At 49.8% G+C, this 22050-nt stretch overlaps 1 protein-coding gene across 1 annotated transcript; it reads left to right on the top strand.

Annotated features, from left to right (window-relative positions):
- Positions 1-268: 268 nt before the first annotated feature.
- On the top strand, positions 269-21752 carry SSPN (sarcospan). The gene is made up of 5 exons (XM_054987807.1): positions 269-500; positions 967-1186; positions 1312-1609; positions 16405-16491; positions 21370-21752. The coding sequence occupies exons 1-5, from the start codon at positions 269-271 to the stop codon at positions 21733-21735; spliced, it is 1203 nt and encodes a 400-aa protein (XP_054843782.1). The 3' UTR covers positions 21736-21752.
- The last annotated feature ends 298 nt before the right edge of the window (positions 21753-22050 follow it).

The following is a 22050-nucleotide window of genomic DNA, read 5'->3' on the forward strand; positions in this document are numbered from 1 at the left end:
TGACCTCATTTCTATTTTTCTTGTTTCCGCACAAAATATAAATGTCTAAAGAGGATATTGCTTAAGACATAAAACACAGTGATGCTGTAATTTAGTATTACAAAAGACACAGTTCATTGTGGTCAGACACCATAATGAGCTGGAAATAGGGCAGTTTCTCAGCAGGTCTTGCCAATCTGTCAAGGAAAGACTTCCTGGTTTGCAACCTCAGCGTGATCAAAGATAGTCTTTGCGGCCACCAGCAATGAAGACTAAGCTTCCTGCCACAATGCTCCTCACAAATGGCTGGGAGGGAGACAGGTTCAAGTCCCCCATCTGGCCATTACTGGAAGGGCTGTGGCTCAGCAGCGGAGCATCTGCTTGGCACGCGGACGGTCCCAAGCTCAATCCCCGGCATCTCCAGCAAAAAGGATCAGGCTGCTGTCCACGGCTGTCCATCCAGGACGAGCCTGGCCTCGAGGGACTGATGCAGCCCAAGGCAGCTTCATGCGTGTCCCCGGGTGGGACAACCTTGGGCCAGACACTTCCTCCCCAGCCTAACCTATTTGGCTGCGTTGTTACGGAAATAAATCAGGAATGCAGCTGTCCATGGGAAGAAGGGGGATAGGCGGGAAATCTTTTATACAAAGTTGATCGGGAAAGAAACTGATGTGAGGCGCGACTGCTGAACAGGTTTGAGAGCTGTGGGCTCACCTGTCTTTTCTCCTCACTGTGGCACGATCCGGCCCTCGGCTGTGAAGCCCAATCCCACCACCAATCTCTAACAGTTGTTGGGTGAGTTGTGTACTGGGGGGTGAGTGAAGGGGGCACCCGGAGAGGACAAAATGGAGCGCACATTCGGGGAGGGATACAGTCCGGCCCATTAAGCAGAACCACCATCTTAAACAGAACCAAGAGCAAAGGCCTGGTTTTTTAAAAACCAGCGCGCCGAAGCCTCCCCGGGATGCACCCCCCCCCCCCGGCCAGCAGCCTGGCGCGGCGGTGAGCGTCTCAGCGGCCGCCTCCGCGAGGCGCAGGTTCGCCGTTGTGAGGAGAAACTGGAGGGAGGCGAGCGCCGGGGGCCGCCCGAGGTCTCCGTCGGAGGGAACGGGCTAGAAACGCGGCCAGGAGCTGCCGCCGCCGCCCTGGGGGCCGGACGGAGGAGAGAGCCTGGCGCGGCGGCGGCGGCGGCCTCCCCCGAGGGAAGGCCGGCGCCGCTCCCGACCCGCGGCGGGGTCGCCCGCCCGCTCCCCCCTGGCTGCCCCCTCTGCGCCGGGCTATATGTGGCGCCTGGGCGCTGCTGCGCTCGGCATGTTTTCCATATTAGTCCAGGCGCGAGTCAGGCCGAAAGCCCAGAGCCACGCCCGCCTCGGCCCGGGCCAGGACGCGGAGCAGCCGGCAGGCCCCGCGGAAGCAGCCCGGCGACGCGGCCGCGATGCCCCGCAAGGCGCCCGCAGGCGAGGCCGGCCCGGCGGAGGGCGCGCACCGGAGCTGCGGCTGCCGCTTCCCGCTGCTGGCGGCGCTGCTGCAGCTGGCCCTGGGCGCCTCGGTGGCGGCGCTGGGCTTCGTGGCGGCCGGCGGCAGCGCCTCCCTGCCGGCCAGAGACACGCCGTACTGGGCTGGCCTCCTCGTAAGCAGCGGCCCGGCCCCGGCCCCCCCTGCGCTCCTGCATGCGCGCCGCGCCCGAGGCGGGCGGACTAACCCACCCTGCATGCGCGGCGCCCCCCGTCGCGCGCGGCTAACTCTGGGCCCGGCCGGAGGAGCGGCTCTCGCGGCCAGCCTGCCCCAGCTCGAGGGCCAAGGAGTCGCTTTCGAGCCGGAGGGTGCGGCGGACGCGGGAGAGCCGGGCTGCGCGGAGGGCTTCCCCAGCCTGCGGGGAACGAGCAGCTGCCGCGTAGCCGGCCCCTGCTCGGCTCTCTCGGCCACGCTGGGGTCGGGCCCGATTTGAGCGCCGCTGCGTTGGCCCTGCTGGGGAGGGGGCGGTGAAGGGGTCGGTCTGACGGGCCCAAGGGGGCGCTCGAGGCGGGTCGCAGCAGCCGAGGCAAGATCCGGAGTCCCGCGCCGCTCCGCGCAGCTCCCCGCGCCTCGCCTGGCACGAGGCAAGGAGGGAGCCTCCCGTGAAGCTGTTGGGGCGCCCAGCGAAGCACGTGGTCGCCTGGGACCCCCTGGGTTTGGCGGAGGCGCGCGCGCGCACACGCGGGTGTGGCCTCTTTCTGCAGGCACATTGGTATTTCAAGCTGACTTTTGTCTGCCTACTGGATGCATTTCAGTTTGCTTTAAAAAATGACCGCGTACATTTTAAGGGGCATAATCTGCCAACACCAGAGGACTCGTGTTGAGCATTAGAAATAACCATTAACCCCCCACCTACCGTCCATTGCATGCTTTATTATTCAAAGGCTAGTCCGCAAGCCGCGTATTCCAGGGGAGATGGTAGTAATTGGAGTTTAGCATCCACTTTGGCCTGGCCGGCTCAGGAAAACCCGCTCTCTGTGTCCGGGGGGGGGGGCGCTTGACTCACCCTACACGCCTGAAACTCTCCCTTCAAGGTCTTTTTAACTTCCCCACTCTTGGTTTCACGTTTAGAAGTTTCACCCTAGAAAAAGTGGTGACTGATTTATCCTCACAACAACCCTGTGTGGTAAGTTAGCGTGAGAGTGTAGGACGGGCTTAAGGTCACCCAGTGAGCTTCCATGGCAGAGGGGGGATTCGAACCTGGGACTCCGAGATTGCAGTCTCAAACTAACCACCATGTTGGCTTTTGTGTGGTAGCTGCTGTTGAATAATAGCAAGCAGCTGGGCTTGCCGATGGTTGTTGCTAGGCCTGACCCCCATAAGCCCTGGGAAGCCCTCAAAGGCCCCCAGAGCCCTGGGAAGGGCCATACCCCCTCCCCTTGCCTTTTACTGATAGAAACCAAGGCTTGAAGGCTGGCAGCACTGTGTGGATTAAGCCCCCACTGTATTGTTTTCTTTTTTAGATTTCCGATTTTTATGCAATCCTGGAGCGTTTCCCTGATTTTTAGAAAGACGCCTTATCTGTTCATAGCTGCAGTCTCCAGCTTTAAGTACCCGCAGATTTGGCCATGTTAAGAATTAGATCTATTGATGAAGGCATGCATTTGGAGACTGCTGTTGATCCCAGTGCCTTCCCTCAAGGAGGGGCTCTGATATTGGCGGGGCGGGGGGAGTGTCTACAAGGCTCTGGGTTATTTCCCATGTAGTTTAATTCATACATAAGTCCGGGGCTTTTTTTTCTGGGAAAAGAGATGGTGAAACTCAGTGGTGGAACTCAGGACCGCACAATGACGTCGCTTTGGATCAGCTGGAATAAGGGGGGGAGTTTTTAAAAGTTTAAATCGCCCTTGGCGAAAATGGTCACATGGCTGGTAGCCCTGCCCCCTGGTCTCCAGACAGAGGGCAATCTCAACTCCCCTCTGTCTGGAGATCAGGGGGGTGGGGCCACCAGCCATGTGACCATTTTCAAGAGGTTCCGGAACTCTGTTCCACTGCGTTCCAGCTGGAAAAAAAGCGCTGCATAAGTCTTCTTAATAAGATTGTCCACAGTTTTGGAGTAGGTTGTCATCAATATGCTGACGGCACTCAGCTGTATATTACACTGAACAAGTCACTAGCTGTGACTGATTCCGTCGTGGCCCCATGTTTGAATGTGGTGGTCAAGTAGCTGAGGGAGAACAAACTGAAGTTAGATCCAGAGAATATGGAGGTGATACTGGCTAGAAGGGCCACAGCAGCCAGGACTGTGCTTCCTACCCACAGTAGTGTCCAGCTTTTGCTGAAAAACTCCTAGGAGCTTGTGATTTTTCATGGATCCTGCTCTCCAGTTGGAGAAATAGGTGTCCCTGAGAGCAAAAACGCATACCCGTTCCTGTCTCAATGCGATGCTTACCCATTTTTATTCTCACACTAATCTTGTGCGGTTGGCTTGGGATAGGCTGAAAGATAATTGCTGGTCTAAGGTAATTTCAGAGGAGGGTGAGGGCCTGAAGTTTGGTCTCCCAAGTCCAAACCCGGTGATACTCCTCCTGCAGCAAACTGGCGACTCAGAATCTACCAGAGAGAGATTGATTCTGAATCCGTCTTTGGCCATTTCTTCTGATGACCATCCAAAAGCATGTTCGAGCTGTTCTCCTGGCAAGTTGCCCCTCTTGCTGCTCCACTCATTATTCAGAGCAGCAAAAGACTGGCCCCGCACCAGAACCCGTTTCCTCATAGTCATTGCCCCTTTCAGTTGTTACGTTCTACTGGGCGTACAGGACAAATGTGTCACATGCAATCCTCCCAATACATGCTCTTGTCATTTCTCCTGAAAAGGGATAATGAGCATATTCTCCAGCAGAAAGTCCACACATGTTCCCCCTTAAAAAAATACCAGCCATGAATTTTAGGGAAATCGCATACGGCATGCTTGTTCTAGCTCCAGAAATGTAACAACTGAAAGGGGCTAATGACGAGAGACGATGGCCTTTGGCAGGCCTGCCTATGGCTACGTTTGCCCCTCTGCACTGGCTTGCATTTAATGCTTTTTCACTTCATATAATCAGACCAAACAGAGCTCAGGTTATTTCATGCTTGATCTGATTTCATGCTCTGTTAAGGTGTGCCCAGAGTGCAGCTTATTTCCAGCAGAGAGCTTCTGTGACCAAAATGGACACACCACTGGCAAAAAAAAAAGGGATAGCCCAGCATTTGTGGGACAGACTGTGCTGTTCTCTGGTTGTACATGTCAACAACATGGACCATCTAGGCCTAAGATGGTCTGAAGTGTTAGAGTGTTTTAACCTGCCTCTGGAGGAGCATCCCTTTTAAAATAGATGTATGGAAACTAAGAGCTTCTTTGTTTTAAAGCAAGGGCCGTATTGAAAAGGCTGTTCTCTCCCATAGTCAAGCTGTTACAGGTGAACAGCTCTCTGACTGAAGAGAAGTCAGAAGTTTATCTATTCCAGGTATCAAGTAAAAAAACATGTGTCATAGCCAATAATCACTCAATGTTGTCTTTTAAGACTTGTATTTAAAGTCAATCTAATCAGTCTTGAAGATATCAATACACAAGAGTCACAAGGATACAAAATGCACTTCCCTATGCCAAAGATATTAGAAACAGCTTAGTATACATGCCACCATCCCTTATCTATCTTAAACCTAAAAGATAAAATACAGTTTTTAAGAATCTCACCAACGCAGTTTCAAAAAGATTAGATAGTGTCACAAAACCGAAGCCTGAAAGATTTAGGAGTGTTTGGGGATGTGGTTATTTAATATAGGTGCAATTGCGTGGAACTCTCATGATGATACCAAAACCTTTCAGTTCACCACGTCCAACAGAATGAGATGAGCTACTGCGCATCTGTCCAACTTACTCAAAGTTATCTCTTTTAAGGATGTAACATTTGCTGAGTTTTACGTTTTTGCAAATATAAAACTCAAGCAAATTCCTGACTTGCTTTTTCATTCAATCAACACCAATTGCAGACAAGGGTCTACGACAGAAGTAACCTACGGACTGTTTCCAGAGTCTCAGTTTCTGCCGTTAAGGTAGAATAGCGAGAGGTGCGCTGTTGTTTTGAATTACGCCTTGTGTTTGCCATCATGCACACCCAAGTTCATCTGAAATTCATATCCGCATTGGTAAACTGATTTATCAAAAGCTAGTGCTACCAAAAAGAAAAATGTGCAGTTGTGCATTACACAGGCCACCTTCCCTGTCTGTGGCATAGAATCCCAGAAGCACCTCTAGACCTCAAACCCAGCGGTCCGTGTGGTATTCTGTGATTACTTCTGCTAATATATAGTGCTCCACCATCCCTACAGACCCTAGTCCAAAAGCTGGAAAACTCACCATTAAAGCAAAAATAGAATCACCTTATAATTCCAAAACATCGTGCAGTTTCCGGTAAAAGTATCACTGCACCACCAGATTACACAGTCCCCCAAATCCCAATGACTTCTTTTGTGCCAGGGCTTTTTTTCAGCAGGAACGCAGTGGAATGGAGTTCCGGAACCTCTTGAAAATGGTCACATGGCTGGTGGCCCCGCCCCCTGATCTCCAGACAGAGGGGAGTTGAGATTGCCCTCCGTGCCGTGTGGCGCGGAGGGCAATCTCAACTCCCCTCTGTCTGGAGATCAGGGGGCGGGGCCACCAGCCATTTGACCATTTTCTCCGAGGGCAACCCACTGAGTTCCACCACCTCTTTTCCCAGAAAAAAAGCCCTGGTTTGTGCCAATTCTCAGGCATGTTGTTCAGGGAGAGCAGGAGTAGCAGCTCCCCCCCCCTACATTTGATAAGTTTCTAGGTAAAGATGCTTTTGGTGCATCTCGGGGACAGACTCTGAAATGGAGAAACAGTTGGGGGGAGAAGAGTTAATTTAATTTATTATATTTATATTCCGCCCTCCCTGCTTTCGCAGGCTCAGGGCGGATAACAAAATACAAACATCACATTAAGTGCCCCTTCCCCCCAATGCTGTGAAGATCCTTTTGCTGCAGTGGCAGCTGCTGCTGAAGCAACTTTTTAAAAATCTGCGCAGCCAATTAGATCTCCAGTGACCGACCAATCAGAACCCCTGCTGGGCAAAGCCGCACTCACTTGGTGGGTGCCAGGAGAGGTGTCAGCAGGCAGCAGGGTGCCCATGGGCACGGTGTTGGTTGCTCCTGGAGTAGATTATCTTGGGTATGAGGGACTGCTGATCTGACTCAGTCGGCAGCATCATTAAAGGATGTGACCAAATCCAGGCTGTGACTAAGTGAATTATTTCTTGGTTGTGGACACAATGTAATACTTGTTCTCAGCTACCAAATCCATTGTAAGACTCAGTGTTCAACTAACATTTGTAAGGGAGTTCTTTTTTTAAAAAATGAAACAGTGCCACAAGATTGGAGAAGAGCGAATGTTATCCCCATCTTTAAGAAAGGGAAGAAGGATGACCCAGGAAACTGCAGTCCGGTCAGTCTGACTTCTGTTGCTGGGAAGATATTAGAACAGATTTTAAAGGGATTGATCTGTAAGCATCTGAAGGACCACTTAGTGATCCGGGGAAGTCAACATGGTTTTGTCCCCAACAGATCTTGTCAGATCAACCTAGTTTCCTTCTTTGATTGAGTGATGAGCTTACTGGATCGTGGGAACTCGGTCGACATGATTTACCTGGATTTCAGTAAAGCTTTTGATAAGGTTCCCCATGACATTATAATGGATAAACTGGAAAACTGCAGACTGGACTATAGGACAGTTTGGTGGATAGGGAAATGGTTAGAGGACCGCACCCAAAGAGTGGTGGTCAGTGGCATTTCATCAGATTGGTGGGAGGTGTCCAGTGGGGTGCCACAGGTCTTGGTTTTGGGCCCGGTACTTTTCAATATTTTTATCAGTGCTCTGAATGAAGAGGTAAACAGGCTACTCATTAAATTTGCTGATGATACCAAATTGGGAGGAGTGGCAAACACCCAAGAAGATAGAGTTAAAATTCAACAAGACCTGAATACTCTGGAGAAGTGGGCGGTTGTGAACAGGATGCAATTCAACACAGAGAAGTGCACAGTATTACATCTGGGCCACAAAAATGTGAAGCGCAAATACAGGATGGGGGATACACTTCTGGGTAGTAGTGTATGCAAAAGAGATCTTGGAGTAAGAGTGGACTGTAAACTAAGTATGAGCAGTCAGTGTGATGCAGTGGCAAAAAAGGCAAAGTCAGCCTTGGGTTGTATCAAAGGGGCCATAGCGTCGAAATCGCAGGAGGTCATAGCCCCTCTCTATACTGCCTTGGTCAGGCCGCACCTGGAGTATTGTGTGCAGTTCTGGAGTCCTCACTTCAAAAAGGATGTGGACAAAATCGAGAGGGTGCAGAGGAGAGCGACGAGGATGATCAGGGGTCTGGAGACAGAGCCCTATGAGGAAAGGCTGAGGGCCTTGGGAATGTTTAGTTCGGAGGAGATTGAGGGGGAACATGATTGCTCTCTTTCCATATTTGAAAGGCTGTCATTTGAAGGAGGGCAAGGAGCTGTTCCAGTTGGCAGCAGAGGGTAGGACGCGAAGCAATGGGCTAAAACTACATGCAAAAAGGTACTGGCTGAATATTAGGAAAAACTTTTTCACGGTCATAGTAGTTCAAAGGTGGAATCAGCTGCCTAGGGAGGTGGTGAGCTCCCCCTCACTGGCAGTTTTCAAGAAGAGGCTGGATGAATATTTGTCAGGGATGCTTTAGGCTCATCTTGCATTGGGCAGGAGGTAGGACTAGATGGTCTGTATGGCCCCTTCCAACTTGGGGGATCTGTGGTTTAGTATCAACTTTGTTTCAGAAGCCAGTGTAGGACAGGATGTTGAGGAGTAAATTCATGCAGCGTTCAGCAAACTGCAAAGAGCCTGTAACATTTGTACGTTTTGGGGAGAGGGGGCAGAAGAGCAGACTTCAGGCACTGGTTTTCGGTTTGCGAACGGAGGTGTTTCAAGTACACAAGTGCGTCCCTTGAGGGAAAAGGTATTCCTGCCAGTATGTCAGAGGTCCGTGGTCCCGCTTTGCACCATCACCCACATATTGAGCATCCAAGCTGCTCCCACCAAATAGGCCAGTTTTTTTTTTTTACAAAAAAGGAACCGCTTCCCTCCCCCACCCACCGTCGTGTACAACCTAAACACCCCAAGAGAAAGCTGCCCTGGGTGTGGTGGTGAGAAGTGCAGAGCTGCCCAGCCCTGTGACCTGTTGCGCTCAAAAGTAACTACTCTGTTTGAGATCAACTTGGGAGAAATGGTTACCTCTAACAATGTATCGTATTGATATATTTGTCTGTTTGAAAATTAATCTTGTGAAAACGGTGGTGTGGCCATTTAATGGATTTCTGGGGGGGGGAGGGGGACTGCTGAGTTTTTGGCAAACCTATTGTCATTCTGGGTGATTGATGTTGCTTTTGTGTTTGACCTGAATTTCAGACAACAGAACAAAAGCCTGTTGTAGTTAGTGAGTAAAATAAGGGGGCTTCTCCGTGGCTGTCCCCTTGCTGTGGAACTCCCTTCTCGGGGAAGGTCAGCAGGTGTGCAAAATGTTTTCGTCGAGGTCGCATTTGGGATCTTCTGGGTAGCCGCCTGACTTTGTTTTCCTCTTGCTTTCCGGGAGGTCTGCGCCGCGTAACCCGCCGCTGCGCGCGCGCACCCCGAGACCATCGGGACAGCTCGGGTGGCCAGCTGGGGGCGGGGAAGTTCCTGGAGATTTGGGGGGGGGGGGGCGGGCGAGGGTGTTATTCTGAGAACTGGTGCCAAGATGTAAAAGACCGGCATGCAAATGCAGGCAGTGTCTGTCTCCCCTCACAGCGTGTTTGTATCCCGGAGCACACGGCTGCTTTCTGTCGGCGGCATATCAAGATCCAAATGAGCAACGGTTCTTTTCTTGGCAGCGCAGCAGAACCCAGGGAGGACGCGGCGCGCAATACCGACAAGCGCTCGTTTTAGCAACATCCCCCTCCTGCGCACTCCCCCCTCCCGAGTGCTGGACCAACAGTCCACTTTGCTGGCTGCAGCAGGACCTTGCAGCGTTTTTTGAGGGCTTTGGGGGGCAGCTAGCTTGAGACAATAGGCCCGACTCACTCCTCTGACGGCCCAGTCGGGATTCTCTCGAGGGTGACTGTGCCCCCCCCCGCCCCCGCTGCCGCTCCCCTCCTCTGACAGGAGAGCGAAGGGAGAGCGCTCATGCGCAAATGGGGCCTGATCTATTGAAGGGGTCGCTGCTTTATTAGCGGCAAAACTGTCAAACTGTTCCTTGCAGAAAATCAAGTGCTTTACTCCATTAGCATGAAGGAAGGGGGATTTAGTTGGTGAGGCTGAGGCAACAGATTGTTCCCTGCGGCGCAGAAAGTGGAATTAGGATTCATTACTCATTTGGGAAGAAAGACTTGATTTACTGCAAGAAGATTTTAAAAATCTGAGAATAAATCTCTGAGCTGGTTTACCACCCGTTTGCCTTCAAAGTCACAAACAGAACACCTCAAATTGTCAGGGGCCCAGAGGTAATTAGTGTACTGCAGTTTTAAAAGACCCTCCAAACTTCCTGTGAGAAAGAATACACGAAGCAAGCAGAACATGTTTATTCATTTGTTTCTTATTTTTGCAGGCATTTGCCTGATTTTTGGATAGTGAAAGAGAAAAAGCAAAGGAGAACTTGTGAGCCAAGACAAATGGCCCGCCTAGTTCTCCTGGCGCTGGTCAGTCTGTCTTGGTTGGTTAGGGCCTGTGAAACCAGGACTTGAAGCAAGACTCTGCTTTGTTCACCACAGTCAGGTTTCACGTGATGTAGGCCGTCGTCACACGGCCCCTTATTTCGTCAGTTTTGCGCTAGAAATCGTTTCCTCTGTTATCGTTATCAGAACGGATTCTCCCATCTTTTGACGACTGCCCACGCTTCCAGTCGGTCACATTAACAGGGAAATGCGCAATTTGAGGGGCAGTCAAAGTGCCTCTGGAAACGGGGCCAAAAATCCCACTCCCCCTTTAAAAAATTTTTTTCACATATTTGCGCTATATCACACTTCCATTATACCAATGTTGTGCTGGGCCAACATTGATATATATATATTTAAAAAGGGGGGGGGGCAAGACAGGCAGCAAAGCAGATAATCCACAACTACTTGGCACTAAAATTTTAGAGGCAATGTCAGTGTACTCAATTGGTGTAAACTGCTTCAGTTGTTCTTGCACAGCAGAATATCACAATAACGCTATAAGGCTTACCTTTAAAAAAAAAATTACTTTGAGGCTTAATTGCGGGTCGCGCTGGGGCTTGTGGGAGTGTGGGGCAGGAAAATCAGCATTAGGTAGGGCAGATGATCGGGGAAGTGAGCGCTTTGGTGTTGCAAAGCGTTCACAGTCGATCCAGGGCATTCACATGGAAACAGATGAGGACAACATAAAGAGTCACAAAGCGTGATTTGGGGAGAATGGCGAAATCGCAACAGAACCGGAATAAGGTGAGCATTCAGCGGGAGATGGCGCTAGTTTGGCACTAAATTTATGGCCATGTGATGACGGCCGTAGAGTGCAAATATCCTGGCTCAACCTGGCTTGTTCCCTGGCAAAGAGAGAAGGCCACGGAGCCAGCATTTCAAGCCAGGGTTTAAGTGATTGTCTGTGAGGTGAATTGTGGTTTCACAAACGAACCATAATTAAAATAAACCAGGTTTTTGTGTGATGTCTAAGCAGAACCATTTTTTTATTTGCTAGTAGTTTCATATAAATTTTATTTATTTAAACTATAAACATGCTGGTGCAAAATGACTTCATAGCTCCAAGGCCAGGCCAGAAGAGAGCCTAGCACCGACACTGCACCATCCTCAGAGCGCCGATTGCCTCGTCGGGGTCCGTCCGCGTTGCTAGCGCGGCAACAAAACCAGGGTCTTCATTCGAGTCTCTCCCCTGCTTTGTGTAGCTGCTGGCGTCTGCCTGTTGCTTCCCGTTCTGCTGTGCTCTGGACTGGATTGGCGGAAAGGGGTCAGACCAGGATCTGACTTTGGACTTAGGAGCTCTACCGGGACTTTGTGCTTTCAGTCTGACAGGGGACCTACGTAAGCCTGTATAGTCTCTTAGGACAGGTATTCAGCTTCTGTTATTTTCTTCTCCTGCTTGCACACTTCCGTGTTTGTATTCTTTTGCACGCTTCTTAATAAACGCTGTTCATTATGCTTCTGTGGTGTTGTTTGGAGTCCCGTGCTTCAATCTGAGTCCAGTACTCTGGCCCATTTTGGTCACAGCTGTCCAAATAGTTGTTTTGTGGAACCCAGTCTGCAGGTGTCCTACCTTGCAGGGTTGACTTCCTGTTTAATACCTGGTAGGGCTGGGGACTTGCCTCTTGGTTCCGCAGCGGAGGGCTGACTTAAGAGAGAGCCTGGTGGCAGCCTGTTACCCTGGGCAGTGAGGTCTCAGGCCTCAGTCGGGGCATTTCGCTCCCGGCCTCCCTCTCGGGCCACTTGTGGATACAGGCAGCCTGGACAGTGTGTCTTGGCAATGGCGTTTCTAGATCACCTGCGTACTGGAACGCACTCATGTGAATCTGCTTCGTACCAGATCAGACCAGTGGTCTATCAGGGCCAGCCTCATCTGCTCTGGCTGGCAGTGGCTGTCCAGGGACGAGGACAGAGAAGAGTCCTTCCCATCGCCTGCGGCCAGATTCTTTGAACTGGAGGTGGTGGGGATTGAACCGGTGACTTTCTGCTCTACCACTGAGCTGCGGTCCCACCTCCCCTGTAGCAGCTTGTGAGACTCTATTTATGCAAGATATTTTTACAACAAGAATATCATTTCTGAGTAGTAAAAAATATGTATCACACATGTATATTGTCATGAATGAAGTATGCATAGGCGTCTGGTTTGTTGTATGTTCTCATATACATGGAAGCTACAATTTGTTACATAAGAAACTAGTTTTCAGGACAAAGGAATCCAGTTTTTAATCCACCTGAGAGCTTCAGAAGATGGTGGATTTACATTTGTAGTTTGTCCTGGGTTTGCTTCTTTGTATCATCTGGAAACACGTGTACTCGCCCTATTACGCGACTCTCCCTATTATCCTACTCTCCCTATTTTCTGACGAAGGCAGCTCTGACCCTCCAAAGCTCAGACCCTGGAAATCTTTATCTTTAAGGAGCTACTGGTCCCAAATCTTGCTCTTCTACTACAGACCAGCATGGCCACCCACCTGAAACCATCTCCCTCCTATGTGGACTGTTGACCCTCCCTCCATCATTATAGCAGTAGAGGTATTAACTTGCTTGGATGGTGTTCTTCCATGCTTCTTGTAGGGAAGTTAGCAGCTTTGACATCATGAAAACCCTAATTTGTAAATGGAGGTAGCATAAAATCCTTGGACGTGCTAGGTCCAAGATGTTAGTAAGATATGCCGAGGCCATAACATCTGCCATTTAAGAGTCCCCATGGTGGTAGAAAGTGCCATCAGGTTGCAGCCAATTTATAGCAACTCCTGCTGGGGTTTTCAAAGGAGGAGACCTTCAGGGGTGCTGTGCCATTGCCTACTTCTACATAGCAACCTTGGACTTCTTTGGTGATATCCAAATACCAACCAGGGCCAAATCTTCCAAGATGTGATGAGATCAGGCTCACCTGCACCATCCAGATCAAAGTCACGTTGGCCACCTCATGACCCCCAAATGGTAAGGCCTATCATAATGTGAAACTTGAAAGAGTAGTTTACTTAGCTTGTGCATAAATCCAGCTGTGTGGGGTACTGATGAAATCAAAGATCTGTGGGTAAAAATTAAATCACCTTTCAAACCCTTTGTGAAAAATGGCTTAAAATATAGTTGCAAATTGGAAATGGAAAAATCTTGAGACAAAGATGGGGCTTTTTCAGTGTTGGGTTTAAAACAGTTATTATCCAAGATTTGAAATAATTCTTAAACCAAAGGAGTTCTTTTTCACCTAAAAATAAGATTTTAAAGGTAGTTTTTGGGTCCTTTCTGTTTGCCTTCTGAGTTTCTGAACCTCTGTCACTCATGCAATTAGACTGGAATTATCATTTGCTTAATTACTAGATCATTATTAAAAAGGGAAATTGAGCTTGTTCTTAGACTATGGCTCTCATAGCTGTAAGATTTTATGATCCTTTGATGGTTACACTTTGACTTCACCAGTTTAATCGTAGCAATGTGTGCCTGAGTTCTTCTTCCTCTTAACACACTTTAGGTTTCTGGTGTGTAACAGAGGAGCCTCCCTTCCAAATAGCATCATCTGGCTGTTTCATTTGTTGTGGGAAGGGGCTCTCATGCTTTTATCAGAGTGAAACAACAACAACAACAACTGAGCTTACATGCTGCTCCTCTAGATAGATTAGTGCCCCATTCAGAGCAGTGAACAAAGTCAGTGTTGTTATTATCCCCACAATACGGCTGGGGCAGAGAGGAGTAGCTTATCCAAGGCCACCTGCTGAGCTCATGGCAGGAGTGGGATTCAAACCAGCAGAATGCTGATTCGCAACCCAACCACTTAACCCCTGTGCAACACTGAATCTTTATATTTTAAGAGCTTTATTTGTACGACTAGATACCAATTTGTGTTTTATTATGCTCATGGGCACACATGAAGCTGCCTTATTCTACATCAGGCCCCTTAGTCCACCAAGGTCAGTCCTGCCAGGCTGGCGGAGGGTATGCAGGGTCTCAGGCGGAGGGTCTTCTGCATCTCCTGACCCTGCTAGTTGGAAGTGCTGGCGACTGAACTCGGGACCTTCTTCATGGAAAGCAGCGGCTCCTCCGCTGGGCCACGGTTTGTTTGTTGATGTTATTCGTAGCCCGTCTTTCTCACTGAGAGTCAAGGCCGATCATATATAATACAAGTCAATACATACATTTGTTGGGATATTCAATAAGCAATACAGCAGGATACAGATCGCAGAAATTTGAAAACGAGCGGAAATCTGAATGCTGAAACAATGGTGAAGCAAAGCATAAACCATTTGACATGACAGTATTCTGTGTGCCTCATTAGTGAGAAATATTTGTACTTCGTTGAGATGAGGCTACTGAGAGCGGACTTGTCTTTAACTGTATATTTTCTGAAATTTTCACGTTTTCAGGGGTGTCATCTGAACTAGCCAGATGTTTCTAAATTAAAATTAGTCACAGTCACTCATTAGGAAAATAAACATTCCAAAGAAATCTCTATTTTAATGAGGGAAATGCAGGAAATGAGAACTACCAATTTCCAACTTTACTTCCCATAGCTTCTTGAAGAATACAGGCTGCATTCAGACACCATGAACAAACTCTAGTTTGTTTCTGATTGGAATTAGCTAGGAAGTCCTTGGGATCATGGGCCCACTTTCTTCTCCCCCACAGTGCACAGACTGGACAAACTGCAGTTGGTCATGAACGGAGCTAAACAGCAAACTGTTGCCGAATATCCAGGATTCTAAACCACAGTTTAATCCTGAGTTGTAGGCAAAAGAACCAGCCACAGTTTTTCATTTTACCCAATCCAGATGTCATGAGCGTGTATCTCATTCCCTCAGTGGCGGTGGGGACTCCCCTCTCCCACCTTGCACCTGGCCAGTGGGGGACCTGGGAGTCCCGCCACGTGCTCCTGTATGCTCCGGAGCACTTTCTCATTGCACCAGGAAGGACGCCATTCCCGGTGTGATAAGGAAGTGCTCCAGACCTCAGTATATCAAGTTTCTGCCCAGGAAGGCATGTGGCTGCGGCTACAGGTGGAACATAACGTGTGGTGTGAGGCCTACATGCATCCATCCAGTATAGGGTTGGCAGTTCCAGATTAGGAAATTGCTGGAGATTTGAGGGTGGGGCCTGGGGAGGGCAGAGTTTGGGCAGAAGCAGGAGCTCAGTGCAGTATAAGGCCATAGAATCCCCCCTCCAAAGCAAACATTTTCTCCATGGCAACTGATCTCTGTTGCCATTCCGGGAGATCACCAGGCCCCTCCTTGAAGATGACAGCCTTATTTATGAGGACACCACTGGTTTAATTGCCCCACTCAGAGAGGACAGTTGGCTAGAAAGGGGCCTTGTCCGTGAGGGTAGTTCCACCAACAGACCCACATCCAGCTGGGCATACCCTGTGGGGCCCTGCAGCAAGTGTGGTATGTAGGACACAGAGAGGTGTGTGTGTTCCTGGGACTTCTGTGCCGGGGCCCTCGGTGGGTTCATCCTCTCACGTGGACAGTGCAGCTCTTCAGCCGGTTCTCTGGCTGCGGTTCATTTCTTGTTTGGCTGCAACTCAGTGTGATCTCATTTTATGAGCTGAACCTCACACCGATGTCAGTTGAATTAAAAAACTCCATGTAGATGGCAATGGAACAAGGAACAGGAGACGAAATGTGAACAAGGGAGGCTGTGGAAAGGGCAGGAAGGGCAGCCTCCCCCGAAGACCTTCGCCCAGAGCAGCTCGAGGCCAGGAAACAAATGCACACCAAACAGGAAATAGCATTTGGATGGCTTCTTTAGATATGTTCTCGCGTAATCTTTCTTTCCTTCCCTAAATTAACATGAAATAAAAATGCAGGTGCCTTTAGTCATTGTTGGAGTTGGAGGGAGTCTGCTGTTAAAGACTCACTCAAGAAAATAATGATGTGATTATGAAAACGAACAGTGGTATAATAGAGTCACCGAAGCCTGCAGGCCAGGTGCTCAGTTTTGTCTTGTCCCTTCTCTGGGCTCGAAGCAAACACGGCTCCCTGGTTTGGCCCTCCAATCTCATTCACATCACAAGGTGATTCAGCCCCTCCAGTGGGAGCTCTGATGTGCCTTGGGAGGTAAATAGTGGCGAGCTCCACCAGGGTATCTAGGGATGGACGGTGTAATGTATCCTGGCGGCATGGATTTTGGTATCGGGAAGCAGGAGGCTTTGCTCTAACTTCGTCCCCTCTCTTGCCTCTTCAAACAGAATTTTCTCTTTTCTAGCTCTGTGTCGTGGCCTTGCTAGGGCTGGTGCTGGTCTGCATCTCTTACCAACCGGACGAGAACACCTGTGCCCAGTTTGCCATCAAGGTATGTGGCTCCATCCATTGCTTCCTCCACAGTATTCCTAGTAATGCCAGGCATTTCAGAAGACATTTCAGACATCGCTGAGCACCATGTCCAGAGATCGGACTGTCTGGGCTTCAGAACACTTCCTCCCCTCTTCCCATTGCTCTTTGCTCTTGCCGAGGACTGGTAGAAACCAGACTAACCTGATTTGCAAAGTGGACGGGAGATGTGAGCGAGTTTGACACGGGCTTTAACAAACCCTGTTTCCACACATTTGGGTTGGGCCCCTCTGACTGCTCTTGGGAGCCAGTGAGGCTTTGCTTTCTTGTCTCCTGCTTCAAAACTAGAAAGCCAGTGACAGGCAACTATGCATTAAGTTTTCCTTCAGGTCCTCCCTGTGTTCACACAATCAAATGAGTACTGTGAGTTCTGTGCGTGCCCAGGCCCAGTGTGGACTGGGGGCAGGGCTGCTGGAGAGGGGGCTTCAGCCTCCCCCCATGCCATTACCCTGAACTGAAATGGCCAGGGCCTGCTCTTGCCCCCCTTCGGCATCAATTGTACATTGATGGGGTGTGCGCAAGTTTCCCCAGTAACTGAGGCGTTTATTATTCCTGTGGCAAAATATTCTGGCAGCTTTCCTTGCTCAGCTCTGGGATTACATTTCTGGTTGCCACAGATAACCTCATGACCATATTTCTGAATGCCTGACTTTATGGCTCAGAGTGTGGGTTTCTTTGGCACAGAGTTTTGATTTTTTTTTTAGGAGAACAAGAATATTCCCAGCTTTGCTGTCAAGTAGCCTGTGAGCAATACTCAAGGATTAGGCACTTGGCTTGGATTCTTGGCTGCCCTCTTGCTTCCTCAGAGAAGGGAACCAAAAGAGCAGCGTGCACAAGATGCCAGCCGCAGGCCCTTCCCTTCTCGCAAGACATGCTTATCTCACGTTGTGAAAAAAATCGCAAGCTTGAACCCCTTCTGATAGTGAGTCTCTCTACACAAGACATCTTGCACAGGGATGCTCAAGTGCAGGGAGACGCAATGCCCACACACGTTTCTCTGCAGAATTGCCTTCACGGCTGATCACACAAATTCAGCATGCCAGACGCATATTTTGTACACAACCAGGGCTTTTTTTCAGGGGGAACGCGGTGGAACGGAGTTCCAGAACCTATTGAAAATGGTCACATGGCTGGTGGCCCCGCCCCCTGATCTCCAGAGAGAGCGGCGCAGAGGGCAATCTCAACTCCCCTCTGTCTGGAGATCGGGGGGGGGGGCACCAGCCATGTGACCGCTTTCTGCGAGGGCAACCCACTGAGTTCCACCACCTCTTTTCCCAGAAAAAAAGCCCTGTACACAACTATACTGACAAGATACAGACATGGTTGAAACTTATTGCCAGGTGCTTTCAGGGCAACAGTGAAGTGATTCTTCAGTTTCAGTTCAGAAAAATGTGTATCTTCGCTCTCAGAATAATGGGGGAAACAGCCTTAATAGGAAGCCAGAATGCCTCAAGTCACTTCATGGGGAGGGGGACTTTTACTTACTCTATTAAATGTACTCCTGTTATTGCCAGCAAGTCTGTGCAACAATGGCAAATTTCTTTCTTCTAGCTGCCCTTTAGCCGCTCCCTTTCTTTTGCTTAAAAAAAAAGACCCTGTCCTCATTTCTCTGAAGAAGGGAGTTTTGACTCTTGAAAGCTTACACCTTGAAAGTGTTGCCGGTCTCTGAGGTCCCACTGGACTCAAATCCTGCTGTTCTACCGCAGACCGACACGGCTACCCGCCTGAAACTCATTTTTCCTGTGACCGCCTTCTTATTAAAAGCGCAGAACGCAACAGAAACTGCGCTTGGCCTCTGAAGTCCCATAGCACAGCCGTTGGATTCCAGTGTAATGTGAGGCTTCTCAATAAAATGTCAGGTGTTTCAAGTTAGCTTGGGAGCAGACCAGACACAAATGGTACAAATATCATCAACGACTTTGCTATTTTTCACAGACTAAGCCACAAACAGCAATATTGAGCCACACAGTAGAAGGGAGACAAAATACACCCAAAGTCTGGCTTTTATGAAGACGTGGTGGCGGTGAGCGCCCTCACCCACCCCTGAAAGTCCAAGGCGAGAAAGCGGCTTTTCTACTGACGGCTGGCTCATGCTGTGCCAGCAAAAAATGAGGACTCTTTATTTAGGGAAACAAGTTCTTTTCCATGTCATGTTGCTGGCAGATACACAAGAGGCCGAAAAAGAAGAGAGCGAGAAACGTCTCTCCTCACAGAAGTAGATGGGATTAGTGATTCTAGAACTGAGGGTCATCCAGTGAAGTTGAGCAGGAGATTCAACTGAATAAAGTTGTTTCAAGTATAAGTTGCCTGTGGAACTCCACGCCACTAGTTTGGATGACTTCTTAAAAAATATAGCTAACTTCCTGTAGGATTCCTAACATAGCGAAAGAACCCGGGCCGTGAGTACAGACGGTCCAGGTCGGCGTCCAGTCCCTGGAACCTCTGATCAGTCAGTTTCATGAAGGAGTCGTCTTCCCCTGTTGGCCATGCTAGCTGACTGGAAGTGCGAGGAGCTGGAGAGGCTGCAGTGCCAGGACTGCCTAGATAATGCATGCGAGTCCGCTCATCTGTCAGACCAGGGGACGAAACTTCCCCAAGCACTCTAAGGCCTGATTTGGCGGGGGGGGGGGTGCAGCACGGAGGGAGGAGGGCTTCAGCCTTCACTCTTCCCCTAGTTTGTCATGCCAAACAGCCATGGGGGGAGCTGTTTGCCCTCTGTGGGGTGCCCCATGCCGCAATCAGTACCCCAAGCATTTCGACATGGGGAAACGGTGTGGGAGGGAAGGCTGAAACCTCTCCTCTTGCTGCCCTCCCAAGCCAAATCAGGGCTTGAGAACTTTCGTTTACCCAGCGTTAGAGGTGACTGCAAGACAGGTCACGTGTACGGCCTCTCTGGGTCCTCTGACTAAGAGCTGGGGAGAGCCGGGTTCACAGCCGCTCTCTGGCTTGGGAGCTCTCTGGACGACCCGGGCCGATCACTCACTCGAAGCCTGTAATGAAGGAGGAACAGAAGAGAAGCTCAGAGCCAAGCTACACGTGACGAGTGACACTTGCCTGGCAAGTGAACAGACTCGCGTGTATTCCTCCCTGTTCACTTGCCATTTACTTGCACTCCAGGGAGGAATACATGTGAGTCTGTTTACTTGCTCGGCAAGTGTAATTTGTCACTTGCAGCTTGGCTCTCAGCTTAGATCTTCTTCAGCTGGCAATAGATTTATTTACTTAATTATTTATTTTACTTGATTTATATTCTGCCCTCCCTGCATCAGCAGGCTCAGGGCGGATTACAATTAACACAATAAATATAAAATACATGTACCTTTAAAAACCAATAAAACTCCTTAAATATTTAAAAACACACATCAAGCAATACAGCAGCAGATTTGTAAGCAAACATATAGCAGCAGATCTTTCCGGCGACCTCCACCGAACCACCTCCAGAAATATTTGGCAAAGGCTGGGTGGTAGATACCCTTAGTAGGGGCACTGCTATCTCTAGGTGGCCAGCGGGGAGGCCCAAAGGCGTCAACCGTATGCCTGGTGGAACAACTCTGTCTTACAGGCCCAGCGGAAGGATAGCAAGTCTGGCTAGGCCCTGATCTCTTTAGACAGAAAGTTCCACCAGGTTGGAGCCAGGACCGAGAAGGCCCTGGCTCTGGTCGATGCTAGATGGGCCTCCCTGGGGCCAGGAGCAGCTGTTTATCACTGGACCGAAGCATCCTCCGGGGCTCATACAGGGAGAGGTGGTTCCATAGATAGGTGGCCCAACTTTCCTCCCTGGCTAGCATTTAAATAGCCAATTTGATGGCCCGCTCAGAGATTCACCGAATGTCTCTGGCTGACCACTGTTGGGAAAGGAATGCTGGCCTGGATGAACCCCCAGCATGATACAGAGGCTGGGCAAGGAAGGGAGCTGGAGCAGGCTGAGAATGTGGCTTGCCTGGACCAGAATCCAGCCACAAAAGAGGCCAACCTCAAGCCCTGTCTAAGGGACAGAGGTAGCACCAGCTCCAGCGGAAAGCTGTTCTTGGGCCAGCCACTGCCAATTCCATAAGAGATGGTTTCAGGCGCACCTCTCCTTTGAGTGGATCGTGGAGCCACCCTCTTTCTTTTCATTATTTCTTTTCAGCTTGGCTGAGGCCATGTGAGGTAAACTGCGGTCCAAAGTGCTCACTTCTTCACCACCACACAGCACAGAACTCAGAGCAAATCTGAGGAGAACTTCAAAGGTCTTTGGAAATCTGGTCTCTTGGACTTCTGCTTCCCTGCCTCCCCAAAAAGAGATATTTCTCTGGCCCCTTGGATCTAAAGGCTGGTTCACCACATGTGTGTTTATTCCTCACAGAATGTACCACACGACTTGCATATGTGAAGGAGCTGAGACACATTTAGAAAATGTCCAGAATCTGAGAGATTCCCCAGTGAATATTGAGAGTAACATTGATTTGGCTACTTTCAGGGGGATAGCTGTGTGGGTCTGTAGAAGAAGAGCAAGATTCGGGTCCAGGAGCACCTTAGAGACCAGCTAGGCTTCCAGGGTAGGAGCTTTGGAGAGTCAGAGCTCTGGCGAAGAGAGCTGTGACTCTGGAAAGTTCATACCCTAGAAAGCACAGAGTCTTTAGGGTGCTACTGGACCCGAATCTCGCTCATTGAATTGACTGTATCGTTCATCAGTGTGTATTTGTATAGTGAGGCAGTTGTTATTCACAAAATTCAGCTGGGATTGTCCATACTGGTGTGTGCATGGCGCCCTTCCTGTACTTTCAGGTATTCACTCTCACATGAACTCTGCCAGTGAGTTCTGGGGGCTAAAACGCGCCTCCCTGTGCTTTCTTTCCAGGTCACCTACTTCCTGCTGAGCGCGCTGAGTCTGGTCGTCTGTGTGCTGGCAGTGGCTTTTGCTGCCCACTGTTACGTCCAGATCACCCACTTTACCTGTGGAACCGTCTTGGAGACCTGCCAGTGTAAACTGGACACAGAGGATCCCCTCAGCAGGACCTTCATTTTCCAGGATGTGTCCGACTGCCCTGACTTCCTCGGCACGCTCCGCATTTACTTGCTCATCCAGATGGTGCTGAACCTCCTGGCTGCCCTTGTGGGCTTTGCGGCGTGTTTTGTAATGTGGAAGGACAGGTACCAGGTCTTCTACGTGGGTGTCCGGCTGCACCCTTCCACTGCCAGCGGAGCCCAACAACAGAAAGTATAAGCATCTGGAGGGAGGGGAGGGGGGGCCCTTGTCACATGGCCATCAAATGGATGATGGCTTATATTACTGGGGAGGGGGGGTAGGCTTAGGGTTACATTTAGGAAATGGTGGGGGGGGGGCAAAGAACACATTAAAGAATATATCTGTTTAGACAAAGGGTATGAGAAATATTTCCATGATAGTTATTTCAGCCCCCTGCAAGAGATCCTTTATATGCCCCAGAGAGTTAAGTGGATCCAGACTTTGCAGGATCCGGAATTGTGGGTGTTAACGACTGGGAATGCTGTCTCTTCCCCTCTGCATGGCCTTCAATGA

The sequence above is a fragment of the Eublepharis macularius genome, chromosome 9, assembly GCF_028583425.1.
Source record: "Eublepharis macularius isolate TG4126 chromosome 9, MPM_Emac_v1.0, whole genome shotgun sequence".
Classification (NCBI taxonomy): Eukaryota; Metazoa; Chordata; class Lepidosauria; order Squamata; family Eublepharidae; genus Eublepharis; species Eublepharis macularius.

Coding starts and splice junctions, on each gene's coding strand:
- SSPN (XM_054987807.1), top strand. CDS start 269: ATGCTCCTCACAAATGGCTGGGAGGGAGACAGGTTCAAGTCCCCCATC. Junction 1,187..1,311: donor GCGGCCTCCCCCGAGGGAAG/GCCGGCGCCGCT, acceptor ATATTAGTCCAG/GCGCGAGTCAGGCCGAAAGC. Junction 16,492..21,369: donor GTGCCCAGTTTGCCATCAAG/GTATGTGGCTCC, acceptor CTTTCTTTCCAG/GTCACCTACTTCCTGCTGAG.